Source organism: Leuresthes tenuis, unplaced genomic scaffold (genome assembly GCF_036924035.1).
Source record: "Leuresthes tenuis unplaced genomic scaffold, fLeuTen1.0.hap1 SCAF_3, whole genome shotgun sequence".
NCBI lineage: Eukaryota > Metazoa > Chordata > Actinopteri > Atheriniformes > Atherinopsidae > Leuresthes > Leuresthes tenuis.
The window spans coordinates 3,103,840-3,123,054 of NW_027325357.1; the positions used below are offsets into that span (position 1 = coordinate 3,103,840).

The 19,215-nt window shown below is 42.3% G+C and overlaps 3 protein-coding genes across 4 annotated transcripts in view; 2 read left to right on the forward strand and 1 right to left on the reverse strand.

Moving 5' to 3' along the window:
- LOC140302914 (uncharacterized) overlaps positions 1-19,215 on the forward strand; it is a 163,421-nt gene that overhangs the window by 136,064 nt on the left and 8,142 nt on the right. The gene's annotated exons all lie outside the window — the stretch shown is intronic.
- blcap (bladder cancer associated protein) lies at positions 1,453-4,819 on the forward strand. 2 transcript variants are annotated; one of them, XM_072381433.1, is made up of 2 exons: positions 1,453-1,561; positions 3,243-4,819. In XM_072381433.1, exon 2 carries the CDS (start codon positions 3,448-3,450, stop codon positions 3,709-3,711), a length of 264 nt encoding a protein of 87 aa, XP_072237534.1. In that variant the 5' UTR covers positions 1,453-1,561; positions 3,243-3,447; the 3' UTR covers positions 3,712-4,819. The 2 variants fall into 2 exon arrangements, with proteins under 2 accessions (XP_072237534.1, XP_072237535.1); XM_072381434.1 differs by lacking the exon at positions 1,453-1,561 and adding an exon at positions 1,912-1,964.
- ripor3 (RIPOR family member 3) overlaps positions 12,702-19,215 on the reverse strand; it is a 68,069-nt gene continuing 61,555 nt past the window's right edge. The window contains exons 17-26 of the mRNA XM_072381445.1: positions 18,861-19,103; positions 18,640-18,785; positions 18,386-18,551; positions 17,397-17,526; positions 17,159-17,323; positions 15,870-16,034; positions 14,220-14,422; positions 13,460-13,543; positions 13,289-13,379; positions 12,702-13,211 (exon numbers count right to left, since the gene is read on the reverse strand). Of these exons, the coding sequence (XP_072237546.1) occupies positions 13,111-13,211; positions 13,289-13,379; positions 13,460-13,543; positions 14,220-14,422; positions 15,870-16,034; positions 17,159-17,323; positions 17,397-17,526; positions 18,386-18,551; positions 18,640-18,785; positions 18,861-19,103 (1,494 nt within the window). The 3' untranslated portion in view covers positions 12,702-13,110. The remainder of the gene's footprint in view (positions 13,212-13,288; positions 13,380-13,459; positions 13,544-14,219; positions 14,423-15,869; positions 16,035-17,158; positions 17,324-17,396; positions 17,527-18,385; positions 18,552-18,639; positions 18,786-18,860; positions 19,104-19,215) is intronic.

Sequence of the window (19,215 nt, forward strand, 5' to 3'; positions counted from 1 at the left end):
CATTTGCATAGTTTTTTGTTTATTTTAAGTTTGGAAAAAATGTTAAAGGTAGGGAAAAAGTTATGGAAGTTAGCATCTCCTCTACAAACATCTTGAGATGGATTCTGAATTTTTATTCATCTTTAGTTTTGTTGAGGACTCTTTGGACTAATCTGTTTTCTCTTTTTAGCAATGTGTCAGTCCTGTGTCAAGAGCAAGAGATCCAAGTAACTGAGTCCAAACTAAAATCCAAAAGATAACGAAGGGTCAAGGACACCCCGATAAAGAAAGCAAGAAAACAGCAGCTGGGGAATGACTCCGGGGAAACAGATGATCCGACAAAGAGAAGATGAAGACTCAAGGCTGAGAAACACAAAGGAACGTTCAGGAGGATCACAGCGACTGAAACTGAACAAAAACAGAAGAACACATAAAGTAGTCAACTTTTTAAATAAAGAAAACAAAGAATTGATATTCAGTGAAAAGATCTAAAACCAGACACCATGAAAGTAGTAACGTGTCAGACTCGGCCAACATTTTATTCATCGTTTACTCGATGTTGGTCCATTCGTTAACAGGCAGTGTTTGCTGAGATTAATTCAGATAAGGCTCAGCTTATCCACGATCAGCGGTTTTGTTCATAAAACCCTTAGCAAATTATTTTAAAAAGATGTCAAATATTTGACAGGAATCAAACATTACATATGACAACTTACACAATACAAAAATGACTAATTACAGGTACAAATATTTAAATAAACTACATATAAGTGAAAAAGGAAATTACATTGTGAAAGAATATCAAATTAGAGATGATCACTGATCTAGTTTGACATGTAGCAAAGCAAGATACGTTTGTGAATTGAATTTTAAGTACTTTAGCTATTGCTATGCACATTCCTGGGCCTGAAACTCCCCTAAAGCACCCAGAGGCTGAGATGCTGCAGTTCGTGACTTTGGTTTCCAGCCCTGCACCACATCATTTTTATGATCACTTGAGATTTTTGTGGGGTTTTGATGACGTCTTTGTTGTCTCTTGAACAAATTCATTCAAAAACACAATATATTTTATTATAAGTTATTACAGTTTAGCAATAAAAACATTTTAGATTCAAGCTACAGAAGTCTGTTATAACAATATAGTCTATATATATCAACGCACCCCAAGTTATCAGTAAGAGAAGCTTCCAAACACAAAAGTTTAGATAATGTACAGTTTAAGATAAAAAAAATCATCAAGTTACATCTTTGTTGATCAGATTTGTGCAGTGTGTGCTTATTCTAGTAAAATCCGTGCAAATCAATGCTGGTGACGAGGAGGAAAACAGGTCTGCAAAACGAAACGGTTCAGAAGTATCTCCATTGTGGCATTATTGGATAGACAGAAACGACATGTTAATTTTGTTCAGGCAGACTACAGACACCTATACCTCGTCGCCAGACTTTGCAGCAAGGGTCCTTTAAGCTAACCACAGCCGTCGGTAGCTAGTTTGTTAGTTAGCGGCTACGTGCGCAGTCAGTCGCTGACAGATTTGGTGCTGGATGTTTTGTCTTAGCTGAGAATGAACCCTAAAGATGTCAGGTTTGTTCATATTTATCTTGAATTTAATCACTGTTCACACCTTCACTTTTACCAAGACTAGCTCTAGTGTTTAACCCGTTGGTACATTTGAGAACTGTGTTGTTGATGAAGCTAAGCTAGCTCGTTAGCCTCCGGTGAGCGTTGTTTCGTCGACGCAGACGACGTTGATGCCAATCTTTAAAGGCCTTGACTTTAGTTTACGGACGTGATGCATACCTGGACTGGATTGTGACAGATTTAAGCTCAAACGCTAGCTTGAATAGCAGTTACAATTTCCAAAACAGTACTTTAAAGTTGTAGCTTCGTAACACAATGCGATTGTTTGCTCGTGTAGTTTCAGGTTAATTAAATAAACGTTACCTGATCTTGCACTTTTACCATTTGAATGAAGGCAATCTTATGTGTAAGTATAGTATTTTAAATGCTGTCTTGTTTGCTCATACACTGTAGAATGGGTTAGATGTAGATCCCCTGGCTTGTTTGGTTTTGGTTATTTTTCCAGCCTTACTCAGAGGATAAATACAGTTTACCTAACTAGGCGAGGCTAGGTGTTTCATGCTGTAACCTCCCCTTCCACCTGCCGTTGAACTCGTGAACACTTGCCAGTTTAACTCAGCAAGCTGGCAGACTAGTCGATACCGGCGTGAGTTGGATTTATCCACCGGAGTGCATTTCAGGTTATGCGGTCATGTGGCAGTGAGGAAAAGCGAGCAGCTGCCTCTGACAGTAATAACTCAGCCTTTGTCCTCCTGCCAGACGCATCCTGTTCCCCCCCCTTTAAACCAGACACTTTAAACTCTGTGCACGTTATTTTGGACGTAGATTTAATTGAAGGCGTGTACCTGAAGTAAATCTTGTTAATATGATGGCACACTTTGGGTGAGAGGAGCTGTTTGGTGTGCAGCGAGGCAACATTAGCAGAGTGGCTAAGTAATGAATATCAGGCCCATACACGGAAGTCACCAGTGAGTAGTAGCTTTAAAGTTTGCGTTAGGAGTGATTAACAGGCCTGTGGTACTGATTAGTCACAACTGTGTGAGATGATGGCGTTCACTGCATCATTGGGTGCCACACGCCACATTTTTCTTATGCACTTTAATCTGTGGTGGGCAGCAAAAGTGAGTCTGTTCATACATTTTTAGATCAGTAGTGACTGTGATGCAGTCTCATACAGCGGTAAAAGAAGTGACTAAATACGATGTTGTTTGGTATAAAGAGCAGGCGACTTGATGCCCAGTTTTAGGAGTAAATTCAGATTTTTGGGGGTTTGTGTTGTGGCATTAAAATGAAAGTATTTCCTTTTTAAAGTGGTAATGTTGAGGGGAAAAGCTTTGTAAAATATCAGCAGATATTTTTTTTAAAAGCAAAGCTCAACATAACGTTAAGGCAGAAATGACCCACTTTCACAGCAGAGATTTTCAGGAGAAGGTGCAGAGAATTACATTTAGATGTAGGCGTCTTGGTAGAACTCACAAGAGATTTCACTCTGATCAGCCCCATACAGACACGTGCAGCTCGCTGTTTGCGTCCAGTCGTGTCCTTAAAGCTGGAGTGTTGTGGAAGTAAAGGATGCCTCAGTCTAGAGTTGAAACTATTCACCACAGGACAATTTAATCTGAATATTATTTAAACGTTAGCCTCAGATGTACCAGGCTTAATTCAGATTTGCTGCTCTCTCCAGGGATGACCTGACGACAGCGACCTCAGGCTGCTTTGACCTCTTCCTGCATCATCCTAGCTCAGTCGGATAGACCCACTCTCCCTCATCTGAACCATCTGCTCAGGGCGGTCAGTTCTTCCTTTCAGAGACCTCGATCAACCCGGGACTGTACTGCAGCAGCTGCGCAGAAAGCCTCCGTCGACCTCCTTCAAAAACACAACTGACAATGTATTGTCTACAGTGGCTGCTCCCTGTGCTGCTCATTCCCAAGCCGCTGAACCCAGCTCTGTGGTTCAACCACTCCATGTTCATGGGCTTCTACCTGCTCAGCTTCCTGCTGGAGAGGAAACCCTGCACCATCTGTGCCTTGGTCTTCCTGGCTGCCCTCTTCCTCATCTGCTACAGCTGCTGGGGCAACTGCTTCCTCTACCACTGCCAGGACGCCGCGCTGCCGGACGCCGCGCACGACCCAGCGATTGTTGGGACCTAGAGGGGCAGAGGAGACATACTGGAGAGGGAGAGGAGGGAGGCTTGGAGATTAATGAGGCTTTGATTGGGAATTACTGTAGAATGATACTGCCATGCTGAGAGGGGGCTGGACTACACTTTAAGGGTGGAAGAGATGGTGCTGAAAGAGGGGAGTAGAGCCAGTTCTGGAGTTATATGAACACTGTAAAGAAGAGAGGGGAGGGGGGGTTCTGGAGGAGGCAGGGAAGGAGTGTGAACTCGGGCCGGGGAGACAAAATGTTCTCAGACACTTTCAGTTCATAGTATACTCGACCGTTTCCAGTATACGCCACGTTTCAGTGTTTCAGATCGCCAACATTGGACTCAGAACCGCACAGGCAGCTGCGCTCACTCGCTTGGCCCAGATTAAAGCCCGGGTGGTGGGCAGATCCAGGCCACCAGACCCCGGCGCCTCTGTGGCTCTGCACACATCACGCTCTGCAGGGAGCGCACACTGACACTGGACAATCAGTAACCATGCTGTGAATAACCGCCACAACGCGCCTCTCACAGGTGTGATGATGCGGTCGGTACAACCCGCTGTGCTCTGCAGCCCCCCCCCCCCTCCTCTGTGATCTAAACTTTAGGTTTCCCTTTTTTTAAAGTTTATTTTCCTCATGCATGGTGTGTCGTTTGTTTGTTTCACACAAATTTTATGAATTTAAACAAAATGCTGAAGGTTTCCAAAGGGTAGAAAAACCTTTTGTGTGTGTGTGAGTGTGAGTGAGAGAGTGTGTGTGAGTGCAGGATGAATGAAAGACTTTAAGCGTTTAAATTTGTTTTTTTGTGATGCCGAGAGCCGTAAAAGTGTGGCGACGCTGAAGGAAAAGAGCCGGCTGAGGGGGGGGGGTCGTATTTTCACAGTTTACTAGTTCTTTCCTTGTGTTTCACTGCTGTAAGTGTTAATGTTTAGCTGTCAGACACGGCCGGTATGTTCACGGTTTGTACCTTTTGGTATGAGTGCTGCAGCCTCAGTGGGGAACATGTTCACTGCGGCCCGACTGCTTTGGTTTTTAATTTAAATAAAGTTCTTCCTCTCTGTGTTTAACTGGACTTCAGTTTTCTCTTGAACACAAAAAGGTGTCTTAGTTTTGAAGCTGTTCTTCTCTTATTCTCATTCTTCACAGGACACCATTTTCCTACTTGTAGGTTAATTTATTTTCATCCGCCTCCTTGTTGATGACCTCAGATGAAGTATGAAGCCTTTTTAAGGATCTTATCGCCTATAAAATGTTTAAGTTTGACACCAAAGCAGAAACATCTCATGAGTCCGTCTTAATCTTCCCTCATGGAATAAAAACTTGATTAAATTCTTATAGGAGACACCCAAAGCCTTCATTTTCAGTCCTAATCTCTGTTCTCCTGCACCCAAAATCCACAAAGGACGGTTTTCTCCATAAAAGATGTTGCATTTAGGGATGGAACTAATGTCTAACAAGTGAAATTTAAAGGTTTTAACCTAAAATCAGCAACAAAGAAGAAGTCAGCTGCAGAGAAACTCCATTTGCTCATGAACTGGTGATTCAGCTCTAACTGGAGGACGCTAAATGAAGACATTCTCATTTTTAGAAGTTCTGAAACTGTTAGACTTTTCCAACATGTCTGGAAACAATCTGCTGGTTAACTCTAAGGTAAATGTACAGTAATGTGGATAAGTTTAGATTCTTGTTTCAAAAACACGAGCCAAGAAAATGAACTCGGAGCTGGAGTCTGTGACACTTTAATCAGATTTCTCAGTGCTTGTGTTGCACACATATAACCTGCTCACATCTAAATAAATTAAAGGGTTAAGACGGTACGCCTTCCCTTAGATGTCAAAGAATAAAAGGAGGCTGGAACCACCGATTCTTCTGCAGTTTTAAGAAGTTTTCAGTTAGCAAACAGGCTAACGTTTCAACACTTCTGAGTCAAAGTTGGACGAAAAGAAGATGCAATTATTGTCAATCTGACACAGGTGTGCATCAGTCGTTCCACATAAGACACTCGCAGCGCCATGAGAGGCAAATAAACTAGTATGACAATGTTTCAAAAGGTAAAAAACAAAATATTCAAACATCTTAAAATGAGGATATGAAGGTCAGTGGTTTGGAAAAGAAAATCCAGCCTCAGAGTAAACATGAAACATTGATTGTTGCAGTCTTATGTTCAGATGTGAGTTTTTTTAAAGCTCTTCTTGTTTGTCCCACATAAATAAAACCGTGACCCCTCACTCCATCTTTTCTCTTTTACCTGATCTGTGGCTGCCTGAAGGTCCACAATTACTCAGTTTTATTTATGAAGCGCTAAAACACAGCAAGTCATCTCAAGGCTTCAGAGATACAGTCCGATTCAAACCAATTACAATCCAATTAGTTTGGATTTTAAGAAGGAAACCAACAGATTAACTGAAACTTCTCTCTGATCCAATCCCCCGTCCTGAGCTGCACGAGGCGACTGTGGAGAGAAAAAACTCCTTTTAACAGGAAGAAACCTCCATCAGAACCAGAACCAGGAAGGGTCCATCTGCCTGGACCAGCTGGGGCTGAGAGGACAGGAAAGAGGGGACAACAAGCAGCGTAACACCAGGCCAGAGACACCTGCTGAGAGAGAGAAACACAAGTTAATGACAGCAATGATGTCATATGTACATGGAGGGAGGAGAGGTGCATCATGGGAGCTCCCCCAGCAGGCTGGGCCTATAGCAGCAGAACTATGGGATGTTCCAGGATTACCTGAGCCATCCCTAACTATAAGCTTTATCAGAAAGGAAAGTTTCAGCCTGATCTTAAAGGTAGAGAGGGTGTCTGCTTCCTGAAGCCAAACTGGCAGCTGGTTCCACAGAGAGGGGCCTGATAACTGAAGGCTCTGCCTCCCATTCTGCTTTTAGGGGCCTGATAACTGAAGGCTCTGCCTCCCATTCTGCTTTTAGGGGCCTGATAACTGAAGGCTCTGCCTCCCATTCTGCTTTTAGGGGCCTGATAACTGAAGGCTCTGCCTCCCATTCTGCTTTTAGGGGCCTGATAACTGAAGGCTCTGCCTCCCGTTCTGCTTTTAGGGGCCTGATAACTGAAGGCTCTGCCTCCCGTTCTGCTTTTAGGGGCCTGATAACTGAAGGCTCTGCCTCCCGTTCTGCTTTTAGGGGCCTGATAACTGAAGGCTCGCCTCCCGTTCTGCTTTTAGGGGCCTGATAACTGAAGGCTCTGCCTCCTATTCTGCTTTTAGGGGCCTGATAACTGAAGGCTCTGCCTCCTATTCTGCTTTTAGGGGCCTGATAACTGAAGGCTCTGCCTCCCATTCTGCTTTTAGGGGCCTGATAACTGAAGGCTCTGCCTCCCATTCTGCTTTTAGGGGCCTGATAACTGAAGGCTCTGCCTCCCATTCTGCTTTTAGGGGCCTGATAACTGAAGGCTCTGCCTCCCATTCTGCTTTTAGGGGCCTGATAACTGAAGGCTCTGCCTCCCATTCTGCTTTTAGGGGCCTGATAACTGAAGGCTCTGCCTCCCATTCTGCTTTTAGGGGCCTGATAACTGAAGGCTCTGCCTCCCATTCTGCTTTTAGGGGCCTGATAACTGAAGGCTCTGCCTCCCATTCTGCTTTTAGGGGCCTGATAACTGAAGGCTCTGCTTCCCATTCTGCTTTTAGGGGCCTGATAACTGAAGGCTCTGCCTCCCATTCTGCTTTTAGAAACTCTGGGAACCACAAGGAAACCTGCAGCCTGAGAGCAAAGTGCTCTGTTGGGGAAATATCCAACTGTGAGATCTTTAAGATGTGATGGAGCTCGGTCATTAAGAGCTTTATATGTGAGGAGAAGAATCTTAGATTCTATTCTGAATTTAATTAGATTCTGTGGTTTAATCACATAAACACATATTGCTGTCAGACAAAACCAGACGACACAAACTACATAAAAAGTCTCTTCTAAGGTAAACTTTGTGCAGAAACTCATCAATCTGAGCTCGTTATCCACATCACAAAGTTATCGTTATGATAACTAATCTAATATCTCCCATTGAGCCTGTTCTCAACTTCCTGAAACTTAGAAAACATTTGCAAAAATGTATCCTAACTGATCAAATAAAGCCTTTTCTTTTGTTTGGAGCTTTTAAACACGCATGATGCGGTGAAACATGGGGTCCCGCTGCTCGTTGGGATCCTTTTCTGGGTCTTTTCTGAACCTTATCTGTGCTGGGACTCCAGAAACTGACGCTTCCTCACTTTATGAGATGTTTGCAGTGTGGAAAAGAGTTCAAACAGCTGGTTTGAGTTGTGTGACGATAACTTGAGTTAAAGCGAAGCTATCAGCCGTCTCTTCTTTCATTCGCCGCCTCCTTATTTTCTATTTTCATCCTCATCAAACAGCAGATGATCTGCGGCGTTCACCACACAGGAGCTGGATTTATCTCTAATCCAGATCTGGAGTTCATGTTTAGCACCTCCAGCTGAAATCCCTGAGAACTGCACCTCAGGGAGGAGGAGAAAAGCAGAAAGCAATCTTACATAAAAATGCATGTTGGTTACATTACAGCTGATCTGTTTTTCCTGCTGAAATATGTTTTAAAGCCCCCCCCCCCACGGACCCCCGATGTCTGCAACACGCTCATAAATCAGAGCAAATGCACGAATAGTTCATCTTGTGCTATTTTCCAGCCTTTTCAGACAAACTTCCACAGACTTTCCAGTTTTTAATCATCGAAATGTGTCAGTTTTTGTGGCACCATTTCATCAGATACTCCAGGAGAAGCAGGAAGCTCAGAATAGCTGCACAACTGCAATCATTTCATCATCTTTCTTGTAATATTTTACATTTTCGAAGACATATTTGGAGGATTTTATCCTTCTCTGTGTGTCTCGCTGCCAGTTACAGTTTAATTGTTGCTAATAAAACCTCAAATGTCTGCAGACTTTCTCTCCTTTTATAAAATTCAGATGAAATATGTTGAAGGTGGAAAACTGGATGTTTTTCTCAGTAAAATCAGAGCAAGCAGATGGTGTCGAGACATTTTCTGTCTTCAATTACACGACCTGTAGGGGTTCTCCGGCTTCCTCCCACCGTTCAAAAACATGCATGTGCGCGTGGCTGTGTGTCTCGTTTGTCTCCGCGTGGCCCTGGCGACCTGTCCAGGGTGACCCCGCCTCCCACCCGATGACCGCCGGGATAGGCTCCGCCCCCCCGCGGCCCGACCGACGGATTGAGCGGGGATAGAAGATGGAAGGAGGGACGACCTGTAGGGTTTGGAAGTAGGATAGCGTTGTAAAAATAAGACATAAATCAGTAGTTTGTGGATAAATGCCAAATGTATCAATAATAAAAACAGTTGTTGGCTGCAGTCAGGATAAAATGAAGATCAATAAAACAAAATGTCAAACAATAAGTAAATCCTTTATAAATCCTTTTATCTGTTTACTATTTTCAGGCATCGGTTTTATTAGAAACATCAGAATTTGCATTGATCCTGTTCATTATCCTCTGTGCTCTACACATATTGTCTCATTAATACACAATTAACACAATTTGCTTCAAAGTTTTCTTTAAACTTCGCCCGGTAAAATTTTCCCATTTACAGGCAAAAACTGCTTCTTAAATGTGAGAACAGACACTGAACCTGCTGTAGGAATTCCTGTCTGGTTTAGCAACTATGTTGATAGAAGCGCAATAAATTCTCGGTCTGTTTTAGTCAAAGCACTTTGTGGTTGGCCTCCACAGTAAATCTGACTCACCAGGAAACCCTGGAAGACAGAAGTTGGTTGTTTATAAAAAGCCTGTCAGAAAATATGGAATCAACACCTCTGAAGGACAGAAAAAGCTTTCTATCAGTGTCATTTTATTCAGTTTAAGAGAGAAAAATCACCTTGTAATATGCATTTTTAAGACAAATACCTGCAATATGTAAATTAGTGTGCAGTTCAAAGAGAGTTACTTCAAAGTTTAAGTTTCTGTTGCACCTGGCTGACAAGAGAGCTGTGAGTGGAAACAATGGAGAGGATTATAAAACTCCTTCAAGTTTAAATTAGGAGCAAGAACAAACTAAACAGGAAGGTTGTAAAAGGGAAACATTCAGGTCAAAGAGTCGGGACAGAAAACTCAAGCTACAAACAAACACCATTCTTGAAAAATGTTGCTTTAATACATTCTTTAAGGGGAAAAAATGTGATATGAAACAAAATTATTTTATAGATATAGTCAACATTCAACTGTTAAAATGTTGATTGTGATTTGCATTTCTAAAGTCTAAATATGCAAATGAGGCTGCACTGGAAAGAGAGTTCTTAGAGAGCTTAATGAGCTGTTGCACCTGCTGATTGGCAGGAATCACGACTAGAGAGCTGCCAGTGGAAACAATAGAGATGATTAACAAACAACTTCCAGAAGGTCATTCAGCTCAGAGATGCTGGCTGTTCCCAGTCAGCTGGGTCTGAAATCTGGAGCAAGAACAAACTAAACAGGAAGGTTGTAAAAGGGAAACATTCAGGTCAAAGAGTCGGGACAGAAAACTCAAAGCAACACGTCTGAAAACAGAAAAAGATCAATTAAAGAAGCAGGAGGCGATGTTTTGGGAGAGAACTGTAAGAAAGCAGCTGAAGGAAATGGGATTTCCATCCAGAGAAGCCAAAGTAAAGCATCAGTAACACCTGAAGAGAAGAAAAGCAGCTCACAGCGGCTGAAGAGAAGCAGCCAGGGACTGTGGATGGTTGGATGGAAGTGAGACTCAGAGATGAATCACCAAGGAGACGATGCTGGAGCTTTAGTTTGGTCCAATGAAACATGGAAGATGAAGGACATGAAGGTCAGTGGACGGACTTATGCTAAGATCCTGTTTGTGGATTTTAGCTCGGCATAAATCACCATCACCAGCCTAACGTATCCTCTGCTGTCTGTCAGTGGAGCAGCAGGGGAGGTCACCTCTGATTTAAGGACCTCTGATTTAACCGGTGCTCCTCAGGGACGTGATTGAGATCAATGCCTCATTAGCAGGCTGCTGCAGAACTTAACAACCTTTTGAAGAGGTTCATTTAATCTGAATCAGGTGTGTTGAAGCAGGGAAACGTCTAAAACCTGCAGGACAGCGGCCCTCCAGGACATCCCTGCCCTAACTCTACCTGTAAATCGCTTTGGATAAAAGCTAAATGCATAAACATAAACCATAACACATGTTCCACAGCCACAATGCTGCTTGGCCCAGTCCCATAATCATTCATTTCATTGTATCATTTATAATCTGTATATAAGATCTCTCCACTGTAATTTGAACTGTGTTGCCTGGGAGACCAAATTCCTCGTGCATGTTAACATACTTGGCCAATAAACACGTTTCTGATTCTGACGCTTTCCACAGAGCAGTGTTCAAACTTTTCCTCAGGAAACACATATCAACTCACTGACATGGCCAGCAAACCGTCTGGAGCTCAATTTGTTTGAAGATAAATGGTGGAAAATGAACAAAATGCTCCATGACAAGGTTCCTTCTGACAAAACCGATCCGTCACAAGAAAGTTGGAACCTGATAGATGAAGAAAGTTGCTTAATTATTCACCATTTTGGTGCTTTTAGTATATTATTCCATCATTTTCCCCTCCCCTTATTGAACAAAAACAACATTAGACCCATTTTATTTCACAAAGCCAGAGTATTCTGCAGTTAAATGACAGTTTTGTGCCGTAACTGTGATCGTTTCCTTCAAAACAGAACAGCTGCGGCAGGGTTAGTATGAGAAATACAGCCAGGTGGGTCCAATGAGGGGATGTTTAAAGGCAAACTTTGATTCAGAGCTTGGATTGAGGCTGTTTCATTTAGCTAACATGAACTATGACCCCTCTAATCATTGGAACGTCTCATGTTGCACCAACATCACAATTTTGCCCAGTAAAATAGTGTTTGTGGGAGTTTTCTGCAAAACTAGCGGTATTTGAAGAATTTGTTCGCATGCCACCATCTTTCTTAAGCTCATCCACATTAATTTCTTCACACTTTCTTTCTTTATCTGTTTTTGTCTCTCTCAGCCCTCCAGTCATTCCTTTTCTTTACTGGTGACTTTGAAAAACAATTTCAGATATTTTACCAGAATATTTTAAGAAAAGATGAAAAGTTTGCACAGAATTCAAACGTATGAGCTCTGCCACATCGAATTATTCTTTTTTGGAAGGAACGGTGTTAAAAATGGGTACAAAATTTCATTTTAAAGTGCAAATCCGGAACCACGCGGCCTCCAACGAAACATGTGAAGAGCACAGTTCAGAACTAAATGTGGTTTATACCGATATGCTGCTGAAGTCCTCAGAATCAGTCCCCTCCATGGAGTGAACAGGTAAAATAGTTTGAGACATCACTGCTTTCCTGCTCTCTAAAACACGTTAGGATTTCCAACACAAAACCTTTGGCGCTCTGGAATTTTTGACCTGATTTGATTCAAATTTGACCTATTTTACCACAAAAAAACCTCCTGAAACACGCGTTATCGTGCACACAATCAGCCTGTGGGCATCTTTTCTTCCCATGCCATTTTACTGACCTCACAAACAGTCCTTAAATATCCCAGTCAGAGCAATAACCTAAGAGCCAGAGCTATTCTGTGGCGAGGGAAAAAACATTGTCGGGTCCCTCGGGACGGTTTGACTGCAGTTCACCTGAGCAGCCAGCAGAGGGCAGCACCTGCTTTAATGAACGCACCGAAAAGAGAAACTTGGAATAAACCGATAAAAATTGATAGAATTGTTGTTATTGTCATAATTAACATGATGTCCTGCTTGTTCAAAAATCATAACTTTGCATCTGGTGATTTAAAGCCTGCTGAGTTCATTTGGTATCAGTCAATATAAAAAATCTGAAATAAAAACAGTCCCTGCACTTTTTTTGTTTTTTTTTTAAGGGAAAAGAACAAATGATAAACTCATCATTTTTGACTGAGCTCAGCTCATTTGTGGAAAATGAATGCAGCCATTTTACATTTTCAGCTAAAAGAACAACGCATCGCACCAAAGAGAAGCACAGTTCGGGGTTATTCTGGGTTTATTTAGTCTCTCCGAGCTTAATAATCATCTATCTCAACCACACACTTGAAACATTGTGAAATAAAAAACAAATCTTCAATATCCTTCATTTTCCATCATAAAAACCATGAAGATGTGCTGCTGAAAGTGAGTCCCAGCACTGTAAAGTCATTGTTAAGCTGCACAAGATGTCCTGACATGTTAAATAGATTATTGTTACTGCAACAGAGCATCTGACAAAGATAAATTCAAGTTCTCAGTAAACTGGAGTCCGTGATCCATCCAGAGAGCCGAATCTTCAGTGAAAATCAAGGTGTTCAACTTTATCCAACTCCAATAAGTCTGGGTTAAATTCACTCTTTAGTCTTCACAGTCGGACTCGCTGAGAAGCTTTGTGTCCCGTCTGCAGAACAGTTTCCTATAGGATGGTAATCTCAGTCTCCTGGTTCCTGTAGGCCTCCTCTTGCATGTCAGCATACAGCTGGTCCATCTTCTGGAAGGCCTGGTATCCCTTTTTACCTGTAAACAGAAGGAAAGTGCATGAAACTAAGAGATAAAACGGAGAATAACGAGACCCTGAAAGGCTAAGTTTGTACCGAAGGAAAGGACAGTTTCTTTGGCGGCGCTGCGAAGATCTTCATCAGCTGATCTCCATAAATCTGCGATGTGGTCCACGCTCTCCGCCGCCTGACAAACACAAACACACTGAATGAGCAGTGCCAGGTGGTGATGAATGTTCCTCCTGAGAGTTCATGTGTGCTGCTCACCCTGAGGCATTTAAGAGCCACACAAGAGCCCTGCTGGACCTGAACATCGGAGCTTTTCAAACTCTCTGTGTAGTAAACCACCGCCTGGAGGAGAGAGTCGTCACATAAACACAAGACGGGTTATTTCTGCTTTTGGAGAAACAAAAGAGAACAAAACAGAACTATTTGCACGATATGTCGGCCTTTCTGTAATCTTTATTGTAAAGAAAGGCTGCAGCCAGAGAGCTATTTTTCTTTTAGCAAAGAGAGTAAATTTATTTGGCAAATATGTTCTGAGTCAGATGATAAATCAGCTGCTGCTTTTTGACAGTAAACACGACCAATACTGGCTCCAGTCATAAAGAACTCATGGCCACAGCCCTTTATCTTTCTTGGTGTTTTCGCCTTCAAAATATTCTTAGTTAGTGACTAAAATACAATATATAACTATATTTTGTATTCTAATGTGAGCTGATCCTTTATATTTTTTGCATTTATTTTGTATAAGCTGCTGGAGACTTGAATTTCCCTGAAGGGAGAAATAAAGTTTCTCTGTTTATGATGTATGTAAACGTGCATCTTAGCCTTTACCACCATCTGCTGACATTATTTCTGCAGCTTAGTTCATTCACACCAAACTTGATAATGAAAATTAGCCATATTTGCATTTTCTGTTCGGAAAGTTTGCCCCAAATTCATTTAAAAATTCAGGAATGTTCCTCAAAAAGGTTTTAAACCACGAATAAGTTGGAATAAAGACGATGGATCTGCAGATGTCTACCTTGCTCCTGAAGGCCTTGCAGCCAGCAGCTCTGCTCATGCAGTTGGCAGCAGCTTTGCAGACTTTGTGGTTGGAGTCGATCTGCAGGGTGGCGAGAGTCTGCAGGGTGCATCCCAGTGGGAGGAGCTCTGTGAAGCCCCGCCCCCTCAGTTTGTTCAAAGCCCGCCTCCGTTTGGGGCTCCGCAGCGCTGTGAGGATGTACTCTGAAACCGTGAAAAACAACAGCTGAGACGCTGCCGGAGCTTTGCCTTCAGTCTCATCACCTTTAAAGCACTTTGTTTAGGATTTTTATGAAGTTCTGCTGATAACTGAAGTCAGAACTCGCTGAAAGCTTTTGTTGACATTAAGGATGAAGATTTTATTCTTAGTGTTCTTCTTAGTTCTTCTTCTTTTATTCTTAGTGGCTTAGTGTGAAGCCAGGCTTCTTTGACTGAAGTGACGTAAACTCCCACAAAGATTTATTCCAGCTGCTATTAGTCCCAGAATGAATAAAGCACATAAATACTGTTTCCAGAGCTTTTTAAGTGAGGAGGAAAAGTGTTTGAGTGTTATTTCTGTACATATTTTAGCATCAGGTTTCAGAGAGTTTCAGACCCTGAGCAGAACCTTCACAGCTGAGTCTAACTCAGTCCCGTGAGGTCGGACACTTGTTTAAAGCCAAGATCCACCCTGAGATCAGAGAAAACCACCAAGGTTTCGGTCTAAATCCCAAAGTCATCTTCACAGAGATGGATGTGAAACCTTGAAGGTCCGAGGACACCGTTTAGTACCACCTGGCACCATGTGCAGGTGCCTGAGTTTGAGTCCTGACCTGGTTCCCTGTACAGCAGGGATGTCAAACTCCGGTCCTCGAGGGCCGCTGTCCTGCAGGTTTTAGATGTTTCCCTGCTTCAACGCACCTGATCCAGATCAATGCATCATCAGCAGGCTGCTGCAGAACTTAATCTTTGGAAGAGATCCATTTAATCTGAATCAGGTGCGTTGAAGCAGGGAAAACCTGCAGGACAGCGGCCCTCCAGGACCGGACTTTGACATATGTGCTGTACAGCAAGTCTTCCCCGACTGTCTCTGCCCCTTTTTCTGTCTAATAAAGCTTTTAAAAGCAAAGGTGCAGATTACTTAAAGCTGGAAAAGTGACACCTGCACATGTCACTGAACACAAAGCTGTAAATGGACTGAACTCTGTGTCAAAGCTGATAAAGATGGAGGACTTTCTTCACACTGGAGGTCGGGGGGGTTGAAGATCAAACTGACCGTTTAAATTTGGTGGAGAGAACCAGTAAAACTTTTGTAAAATCCACTGAAAGCAAGAAAAAAGGAGCAGAAACTGACATCAACGATTTAATATCTATACTTACTGTACATATTTTTATATTTTTGTTCATTATTCTTTTTTCCTCATCGTTTTCACACATATATATATATATATATATATATATATATATATATATATATATATATATATATTATTATGTTTATATATATTATATATATATGTACATATATTATTTCTTTTAGTTCAAACACTTATTTTTCATAATTCCGATTATCTTATTTTTCTATTGAACTTTGTCTGTATTTGCTGCTGTAACACAGCCTGGGAACAATAAAGTTTATCTCATCTCATATGATAGTTTAAAACAAGTTTACCTTCTTTGGAGAGGCGAGAGATGTGCTCTCCGAGCTCCTGGAAGCTCCAGCGCTTCAGGTAGACAGAGAGCTGGAAGAGGGTGACTCTCTCTGGGCTGCAGACCGGCCGACAGCCGGGTACCAGCCGGCAGGCTGCCTGGACCTGCTGCAGGAGCCGAGAAAACACTGCAGGAGGGAGGCAAAGGTGTCCAGCTCAGCCCTGAATTACTGACAAAGACCCTGCAGAAAGCTATGCAAAACCAAATCTGACAAAATCCAAAATCATGCAAAAATGCTGCTCATCAGCGGCTCAATAAATAAATTCATGTGCCAAAAATTCTTTGAATTATTTAAATAAAATATATTATGGATTGGGAAATAAAAAGGAAAAATACAGTAATGAAAAAATAAGCAAAAATCAGAGAATAAAATAGAAAATTAAATGACTAAATATATAAATGTTAAGATGTTAAAGGAATACAGTTAAAAAATGAAGCTGAAAAATCAATTTGTGTCACGTTTTGTATGTTAATTCTTGACAATATTAGATAGTTAAATAATCTGTGTTGCATTTATTAGCATTTTAATTGATCTATTGAGCCACTGAAGTATTTATGCATTTATGTCAGTTTAGACGGCCTGTTGTACTGTTTTGGTGGTGAATTTTTCTGCATCCTTGGCAGTTAATACTCTCACGATCACAGTTTGAACCCAAACAGAGAGTTAATTGGTTTTAAATTTGCAGGAATTTAAAGTGAAGAGAAAGTAATTGATTGAATTTCTTGGAAATCCTGAGATGTAACAGTTGGACGGACACAAACTTTAATTAGAAAACATGTTTTCTTTGTTTGCTGCAGCTCATTCTCCACCAGAAATACTGACAGCTGACTTTAGAGTCCTATTGATGTGCCGTTATCTTTGTTTTTGTGTATTTTGTTGTGTTCAAAGCAGCTTAAACTGAATGAAGACCAGAGTTCTGTGAGATGAGACCAAAACAGAAATAATCTGCTCTCTTTTCTAAGATCTCCATCATCACAGAACGAAGACAAACTTAATAATTCTGATGCTGAGAGTGAATTATTGGCCTGAGATTATTCTAGTTTTAACTGGTACCGTTATTATATACTGCAGTTATAAATTAATAGGATCCTATGAGTGCTACTGTGTGAGAAAATTTAATTTAAATGAAATATTCCATCTAAATATGTCAAAACTAATTGATTTGGTATTTATTTAACGGATTTAAACACCTGTTTCAGGTTGTATAGCCGATTGGATCATTCATTTGTCCACTTAAAGTGCTGACGTACCTTTCTCTGATTGGCCGGGCTGCTTGGCCTTTACTTTGTGCGTGCATCGTTTCCTCAGCGTCCTGGAGAAGCTGTCGGCGTGGCAACAGAAAGGCGAGCAGCTGCTGTTCACACACTCCTCCCAGAACAACAGAATATCCCTCGTCCTCTGGCTCTTTGGGAGGACTGCAGGACAAACAGAGCTTAATCTACCCGGAAACATTGAAAGAACCCGAACCGGAGAATATCTTTAACTGACTGTCTCGAGCTGTGATGCTGTCGTTCTTCTCCAGCAGCAGGCAGCCGATTCTGTCCAGGACCTCAGCTTGGTGAGACATCTCCTCCAGCAGCTCCCTCCGAGACGGGCTGAAGTCGATCGTTTTTATCATCTGGGGAAAAATTGTGAAACACTTTCAAAGTAAAGCAGGGAATCTGAGGCAAACGCAGTCTGGGGATGTTGTATTTGCTGCCATTATGTGGCTCCTTTAGGCCCAACAGACCCTGCAGCTTGAAATTAAGTTGGATTAGAACAATTTACATCCAAAATCCGAAGATTTAAATGTGAAATATTTCATGCAGGAAAAAGAAAAAGAAAGGACAATTTAGAACAATTTACATCCAAAATCTGAAGATTTAAATGTGAAATATTTCATGCAGGAAAAAGAAAAAGAAAGGACAATTTAGAACAATTTACATCCAAAATCTGAAGATTTAAATGTGAAATATTTCATGCAGGAAAAGGAAAAGAAAGGACGATTGTCTTGCTGCTGTGCTGCTAGTTCTGTGGACTGTTATTTTGACACTATACCAGGAGAAAGAAACAGTCAGGGACAAAGAATGAGACGTTAGAGCCTGTCAAAAGATGATGATAAACCTGCTTCCAGCAACATAAAACTTCTCTGCTCAGTTCAGGCTGAGGAACAACTGAACCAAAGGATGAGCGGTTGCCTCCATCTGTGTCACCTCTCTTATAACATCCGTCTATCCCCCTTTCTGAGTTTATTAACCACATACATCTTTGAACATGAACACATCTACGGACCATTTATTCCGTTATCTTTCATGTCGATTTGTTGTTTTAATGTTTATTACCAGCACATTTATTCAAATCTGCATCAGGAAAAAGCTTCAGAGGGCTACAAGGTGATTAAAGTGTGTTAAAAAAGGAGCCAAACGTACATAAAATGTGCAAAAATAAGATCAGCGATAATGTTCCTGATCGTTTATGAGCCTGTGAACATCCTGTACCTGCAGCAGGATGCAGCAGATGTCCAGGTGTGTCTCCAGAGCTTGGTCAAGGCCCCAGTTCCAAGAAGTCAGAGGGGCGATGACCAACTCTTCCTCAGAAGCTGATTGGCTGTCCTGAGAGAGGAGGCCCAGACTCCTCAGAGTGCTCTGCTGGAAGGAGCTGATGCTGATGGACGAAGACAAAGAACAGACATGTCGTTCCAGAGCAGATATACGCTGAGTGGATGCTGTTTTCCGTCTGTCTGCCAGCTCACCCGCTGTCTTTCAGCCTCAGGCTGCCCAAACAGGAAGTGTCGTCATCTGCGTTGAAATCATTTGACAGGAAGTCGAAGCTGCCCAGGACCTCCTCGACAGCCAGAGTCTCCTCTGATGATGAGCTTTTGAGCAAGGAGAGGTCGTTCTGGAAGGGCAAAGACAAACTTTACGCATGCTTTCCTCCAGGTGTGTGAAAGAGTGTGAGTGCAGAGGTTCCCACCTTCAGGATGGTTGCCAGGTGCAGTATCTGACGGTCCAGCGCTCGCAGCTCCTTATCAGAGCAGCTCTCGCTCTGGAGTGTTTTTTCCAGCTCTGTGATCATCGCTCCCAGTCTGAGGGCCTGGGCCCCGCGCTGGGCCCCGCTCGCCCCTGGCCTCGCCGGGGTCGGGGCCGTTTCCGCAGGCGAGGATGGAGAGGAAGCTGGCGCCCGAGTAGATGGCGTGGATGCAGTATCTGGGGAGTCCTGGATGTAATGTGGGAAAAATCATGACGCTTGGTGAGGCAAAGAGACGATGAAACAAAATGAAAGCTTAACCCAGACGTGGCAAAGAGAAGCTGGAAGATCTAAGACAACA